This window comes from Impatiens glandulifera, chromosome 7 (genome assembly GCF_907164915.1).
Source record: "Impatiens glandulifera chromosome 7, dImpGla2.1, whole genome shotgun sequence".
Lineage (NCBI taxonomy): Eukaryota > Viridiplantae > Streptophyta > Magnoliopsida > Ericales > Balsaminaceae > Impatiens > Impatiens glandulifera.
Window position 1 is genome coordinate 49,103,846 of NC_061868.1, and position 7,880 is coordinate 49,111,725.

The 7,880-nt window shown below is 29.7% G+C and overlaps 1 protein-coding gene across 1 annotated transcript; it reads left to right on the top strand.

Moving 5' to 3' along the window:
* The first annotated feature begins 6,372 nt into the window (after positions 1 to 6,372).
* On the top strand, positions 6,373 to 7,130 carry LOC124910132 (probable WRKY transcription factor 24). The gene is made up of 2 exons (XM_047450747.1): positions 6,373 to 6,866; positions 6,953 to 7,130. The coding sequence occupies exons 1-2, from the start codon at positions 6,373 to 6,375 to the stop codon at positions 7,128 to 7,130; spliced, it is 672 nt and encodes a 223-aa protein (XP_047306703.1).
* Positions 7,131 to 7,880: the final 750 nt, after the last annotated feature.

Genomic DNA, 7,880 nt, shown 5'->3' on the forward strand with positions numbered 1-7,880 from the left:
ATTAAAAAATTTGCACAAAGAGATGGGGTGGGAGGTGTAAAGTCACACCCTCAAAATAGTTATTGGAGGTCTATCTTCAATGCACTTACTATTTCTAAGCAAGACTAGTTTTTGGTGAGCAGGCAGGGTCGTGCAATCTGATTGATGGACGGACAACCTCAATTGAGTTTTAAGGGTAAAACAACGTAAAACATCGTGAGAAGAACGGAGAGTCGTAGGGTCACACCGGTCATCGGTCTTTAGTCGACTTTCTCAACACCATCTAAGGGTGCCTCATGTGTCTGGGTCCGGGGAGGCTATGCGTTGTACTACGAATATTATTGGTACAGAGGAAGGGATCCAAAAATGGGTCGGTTCTTGACTTCACTCTTCTACAACCAAAGTAGGGATAGGTCTTCGGTTGACACACAACTTACAACAAACTCGGCCCGGAGTTGTGCAACCAGAACTTCGTGCGGCCAAAGCTTATACATTTGTAGTAGTGGTAGGCACCATGAGATATGTTGTTTGGGTAGACTAAACGAATAATGTTCATGTCGGCCCAAATCTTTTAAATTTCAAACGTTGGAGGTTCGTCCCAGATTTGTAGGTATCTCAGAAATAAAGAACGAAAAATGAAGAACGATTCAGGTAGATTTGATCCAATTAAATCTTTTACGTTGGGCTCATTAGACGTCGACTTTGAAATAGAGGGTGTCTCGGGCTCAACCCTGATCAGGGCATCTTTTGATATGGCTTCAATTCTCGAAAAATATATGTTTCTCTATGGAATGAATTTAAAACAACATTTATCATGCAAATCGATATGTGTATTAATTAGACCGTTCAATGAGGAAGGATTCCGACACCTCATTAATGGTCGGTCGATTAATATTGAGAATCCATAGATTGTTGCTCCCGAACACATCATAATACCCCACGTAGATAGGAATGGTACATGGATTCAATTGTTTGGAATGCTAACGAATATGTTGAATCATACTCTTCTTAGTCGGGCGATAATGACCTTGGGGAATTTATTGAGCTCGATAAGAACACTCAATTATTGGAAGAGACCAATTAATTTAGAATGAAGGTGCATCACTCTAATAATATTCGTTACCCATAATCCATATGTGTTGATAATGGAACGCAGATGTATGTATAAGGTGATAGTATGACATAAACGTTTTATTGTCGTGTCTCCTTCATCGGGAATAAACACATCGAATCCACTAGTATTAGTGATAACCCCATTTTACGTTGATCGGATATGTATAGTTAGTTTTGTGGATGTTGAAAGGCTAGTTATTGAGATGACAAATTAAGAGATAATTGATATGAGCATGAGGAATGTCGTGTAGACTGATGAGGAATTAAATGAGTCGATAAGTTTTTGTGAGGCTGAGGTCGAGTGTCTATCTTCACAAATGCCACCCTGAATGTAAAAAAAAGGAGAGTGTGGGCAGGTGACGGAGTGTCAAAAGCAGAGGGCATCAACCACTCATATTTTGGATTTGTTGTTCAAACAAGAAACGATTAATCATGTAGAAAATAGATGTTGGTCACATATGGAAGACATAATGCAAGCCACCCTACTAGAATCATTTATTATGAAATTAAAATAATGAATTGTCATTTCTCATTAACGATGTGTCCAATGAGAAATTGGTAGATTCTGAGCCATATTATGATGTCAATGAGAATTTTAATAGAATTCTCGACACATAATATTACGTTGAATGAAAACAACTCCCTCAAGGTCTTTGAATTATAGATTAAAGTGTTGCCCATATGTACACGAGATCACATCCTTTTTTTTTATATTTTCCATCCAAGCTCTTCTTCATCAAACAATTACCAACGTTGTCAGCTGAATAAATTAAACGATGTGTCGCATGGTTATATGCAAAAGGGCTTGTCTAATTTTGATCTTGACTCATTTTGGATTCTCCCTCACTTTTATATTTCTTTAATGAAATGACATTAAGCGTTTTCCAAAAAAAAATTGTCTCCAAGCCGATTAGATTTCATCAATGCTTAAAAATGATTGTTTGTAACATTTATGAAATCAATATTGATGTTGTGAATAGAGTCGTTATTAAGTTACTATTGAAAATCTTAGTTGTAGCATATATTGTTTTTGTGATACTCAAATTCAAAAGATGGATTAATGAATTTAAAGAATTTATATAATTGGTGATTATGTGGATGGAGGCTCTTAATTTTATAGCAGTATCTCATGGGATTTTTATGTATTATGAAAAAAATTATATTATAATAAGCCATATTATTTTTTACCTAACTCGTTTACAACAACAAAAACAACCAAAAAAAAAAAAAGAAATCATTTTGAAAAACTCAAATAGAAATATATAGTAAATGACCTATTTTATTTCGAATTGCTTGAAAGAATTCATAACTAATGTTATCTTTGAATTAAAAGGTTAGCTAGAGAAAAAAAAAACATTACCCAAAACATTTCAAATTGAGTTATCTTTTGGGATAACACAATCTTATATTTATGTTCTCCTTTTTTATTCAAACTAATCATTATAATTTATATAAATAATTGTCAATCAGTATTAATAATAAGAAGAGGATCAGACCAAAGACTTGACCTGACTTTATTTGATTATATATAATGATAATAATAATGAGCTTAAAGCTCATTTGAACTTATAAACATGAACATTATTGATATGTAAATTAAGACATAACTTACCGCATGAATTATTGATATATAAATAGAATTAAGTGATTCTAGGTACTTGGACGACAATGTTGGATGTATTGACAAAAACCCTGACTCGGTCGCACCTGAAATCCCCTGTGACGTCCGAGCCCTCGAGCAAGATGATAGTGTTCACCAGAGGATTCTCCCTTTTTATTATTGCTGCAGCTACATCTCCATTTTCTCCTACTAGTTCTGGCCAAATACTCTTACCTGCATTTATTATATATACTCAAACAAATCAACTTACGAGTTGTTCGAATCTTCAGGCTCCGGATCATTTAAAAGAAATTAAAATGAAAGGCAGTACCTTGGCAATCAGTCATGCTTAAATTATTTCTTAATTAATTAGTAGTAGTGTGATTGAGTTTGGTTGCCCTGAAATGATTGTAGCATGAAAGTATAAATAGCCAAGTTAATTAATTAAAGAGTCATTACCAAAAGGATAACTATGAGCACACCAAACACGACTTTAAAATTTTCATTCATACCTATACATTAATAATTAATACACTCATGGCTATCATATACATACTTGGTCTAATTAAGGGCCAAACATTCTAAATTATTATTAATATTACATATCTAAAAGTTATATAAATATAGATAATATATATATATGGTCTTAATATATATATTGGGTGTGTATGAAACAAATCAAATTTATACTTTTAAATTAATATACAAAGAAATTTTCCTATAGTATTGTACATGCCAATTAAAATGTAAAAAAAACTCATTAAAATAATTTTAGGGGTTAAGAATCTTGTTTAAGAAATTATATAAAGGATTTATAAAAATAAAAATAAATAAATAAATAAAAAAGGGGCATGGAAGTCTTGTAAGACATTTCTTGTCATGGTGATAAACAGCCTCCTGTGTGTTTGGTCTGATTGTATAGTAGTATTATTTTGACTATAGCTATTTTGTTTCACATTGTTTTATTTTGATTTAGTTCACATATTTTTATTTTTAACAATTAAAATATTTAATGTATTGATTAAATATTAAATTCTTAATTACAAATAATCATTTTAATTCATAATCAGGACTAAGGATTCCGGTTTTGGTGAAGACTGATTTGTATTTTTGATACTTTATGATTTATGTTTTTTTTTAAATTATGCATGTATTGAAGTTTCATTTGAATTATTTTGATTTACTTATAATAAATAATATAATAATTTGTTTTATATTAATATAGATTTTTCCACGTCTATTTACAATTTTATGATAATGTGTATTTATAAAAAAAAAAAAATTATTTTTAAAAAAAGTTGAATTCTAGATCTTGATACTATATTCAAATATCCTCAAATCAAACCAACTCTAAATACAATTCTTTGAAAATAATTTGTTTGTAGGATTAATTTTACTATATACAATATTTGAAAATACCTTTTTTTGAAAGAAAAAAAGTAATGTTAAGACTTGTTTGATGTGGATTAAATTAAAATTATTATTTTTGAATGAGAAACATATTAATCATTATTTTAAATCAGTATTAAGAAGAAATACTTTTAATTTATTATAATCACGATTTTTTTTTTTTTTAATGATACATGCAAAATGATATAAATGATAGTCGTTTAAGCTTAACGACAAAAACATTAAAAAATTGAAAGAAAAACATTTAAAAAAGTATAACACAAAATAGTTCCCTCAATGATCAAACAAAAAGAATAAATTATAATCACGATCTAATGTTCGATTCAACATATTAGTTGTAGAACAATATCAACCGATTTTAAGCTTCTAAGTACTTTGACAACTATGCATTTTTCATTTATAATAACTGTCCAAAAGCGAGATTATAGCGTTGGCTGGCGAGGGAGAGTTGTTGTATCTGCATCTCCATTTTTTCCTACTAGTTCTGGTCATGCACTTCTAGCTGCTGCAGTTTGATTAATATTTTTATTTTATTTTTAAAAATGATTCATTGATATTAAAAATAAATTAATGATAACCACCCAGAAAGACTATATATATATAAATATATTAATTTATATATAGACTTTTCAAAACTAAAGATATATCTTTGAAATTTGGATATGCCTTAATCAGGCCGGCCCCTTACGGTTGAATATAGATGGAGCTATGCAAATTTTATATTTTGAATTTTGATTTTAGTAATTTTTGAAAATAATATAGAAACATATTTTACTATTATCTTATAAAAAAAATTGAAATTTTTCAGGATTTTGTCAGATTTTTATAAATTATTTCTATCACATCACTATTATTCTTATAAATAACTTATTTTATCAGCTAAAATACTTTTATTTTTATTTTATAAATTTTAAATATAAAAAAAAACATTATAATAATTTAACAAATAAAAAACTTAAAAAACTTATTTATTAATCCAACCAAAAAAAATCAATCCATACAATAAGCCCACGAAGATAAACCGTTTGTGTGTGATATATATATATATATATTATTAATTGTTGTTAAATCCTTGGCAATACGGCCCAACGAGTCATGGGCTCATCATAGGTTAGGGCAGACAATTATGATAGTCCAATGACCTAATTAAAAAAATAAAATGTTTTTTCTGTTTCTTTTTTCCTCCTCCTTTCATTCTCTTTCTCGAATAAGATTGAATAAAAATAAGGTTTAGTCTTGGGGGCAGCCCGGCACTTGACTTTAATTTGCAGTAATGTGGATTTAATGGGAAAAAATCATTTAAGAAAAAAATAACTTTTGATCAATTCATTAGTTGGTTTTTTATTCAAACGAATAAATTAATACAATTATTTGGAAATATATTGTTTTATTATTTTGACTAAATACAATTATTTGAAAACTACCTTGTTTGTTTGGCAAAATGTTAATTAGGACTTGTTTGATGTTGTTCATATAAATATTAGTTTTAGTCTTATTTTTAAAATGTTTCAAATAATAAAAGTAGATATTAATTTCAGAATAAATTTATGCAAATGTTGATCATGTAATGGGTATATAATTGGGATGTCAAATTGTTTTACTATATATGCATGCTTTTTATTATACTATATATATTATATAGTTTTGTTTAATTAGTTTATTATTATTATTACTTTTTCTTGTCTCTTATTTTACATAAATTATATAAATGACTCTTGTAAACGTGGTACATTTTCTAACCCACTCCCAACGACATAAGACTAGTGTTTTTAAGCTATGTCCTAATTAAAGTAATTAATTATTATTATTATTATTATAATACCATAAATATAATTCATACCCGTATGGCTTACGTAAAGAACATGTTTCCCATCTGACGCGCTGTTTCTAAACATAATCATTAATAAGACAAGATAGAGTCGACCGAGTAATTAAGGATATATTACTTCTATCGTAACGAGGATTTAATAGAGACCCTTTAATTATAAACTTTAAAAATAATTGAATTTGATATATATTTGGTTTTATTGAACAATTAATCTATGTACAAATATAACATGTACGTATATAGTATTAGTAGTAAGAGTAGTAGTATATAAGACATGCAGTTGAACAGAAGAAGCTAATAAGTAGGTGAAGTGTTGTTGGATTAATTTCCTTCAAATTACGCAAACCAAATAAGTAAATCCACATCAATAAATCCGCCATTAATTTCCATCTCCATAATATTCTCTTCTAATATCTAATCGAGATCGATCGATCGTATATGCATGGATGGACCGACGCCGCCGCATGATCACGATCACGATCATTCTATCATTTCTATGGCTATGGATAACAACGACTACGTGGCCGATCATCATGACCTAATTATTAATCCTCCGTTTCTCTCCATGCAGCATGATCATCACAACTACCAATATCTACCCCCGCTACCAATGGTTGCACAAAACCCTAATCATGAAAGCTTGTTAAATGCGCAGCTTCTTATTCCTCCCGATATTGGAACCTGGTTTAGTAACGTCTTCCCCTCGTCGTCCTCAACAACAACACATAATCCGTCGCTCTTGTGCGGATCGACGTCTCTGCCGCCGCCAAATACAGGCGGCGGCTTGAGCGCGAAGGGGAGGATAGGTAGAAGAAACAAGAGGGTCGTGCCACGTAGGGTTGCATTCCAAACTAGGAGCTCCGAGGATGTTCTTGATGACGGTTACCGTTGGAGAAAATACGGACAGAAAGCTGTTAAAAATAGCGTCCATCCCAGGTATGTATATGTATACCTTATTATAAGTAAGTAATTAATTAATTTGTTTGTTTTATTACATACTAAATTTAATTATATATATATAGGAGTTATTATAGATGCACTCATCACACATGCAATGTGAAGAAACAGATCCAACGGCTAGCAAAGGATACGAGCATAGTAGTGACAACATATGAGGGAATACATAATCATCCTTGTGAGAAACTTATGGAGACATTAACTCCTCTTCTCAAACAACTTCACTTTCTCTCTAGATTCTAATCTCAATGTTTTTTCTTAATTAATTAAACTAAATCATGTGTAATTAATATATATGCATCTAATTACCATTTCCAAAAAAAATTGTGATTAATTAATTAATGATCATCTTTCTCCTCTATCTTCCTGTAATTGTATTTTATAATTTTTATTTTATTTTTCTTCATCTTTCTAGTTTCATTCTAAAAATAATCTTCTTCATAATCTTGTATTTTCTAACTTATTAGGTCCGATAGTTCTGTTTTATAAAGTCAATCTGTATTTTTTGAATATTCTATAACTTCAATAATAAAAAATTTCAAGTTTTGTTTGGGTTAATCACCAACTCCTTTTGTTTTTGCTTAATTGTAATTCATTTTTTCAATTTTTTACTGGATTAGATTAAATGAAATAAATGACATTAGTCATGATAATCCATGTCATATTTAATGAGAAAAAATAACCAGTTAATAGCTGGGCACAATCTCAAATAATTCTCACCAGAAAAATACTAATGTCAATATTTAACTTGTGTGTAATATTCCAATTATTCTTTTTCTTTTGAAAGTAGTTCTCTAAGACTCTGAGTTCCAATTAGTCATTTTATATATTTTTCTCATAGATAGAAAATGCAACATATATAGTTTGAAAAAACTCTTGGGCTATTCTGCCTTTTTGGTAGTGATCCAATGGGCCTTGTTTTTATTTGTTTAGCAAAGAAACAAGTTGGGACTATGTCAAAGTAGACCATTAGTCATAACAAAAAAAACGTAT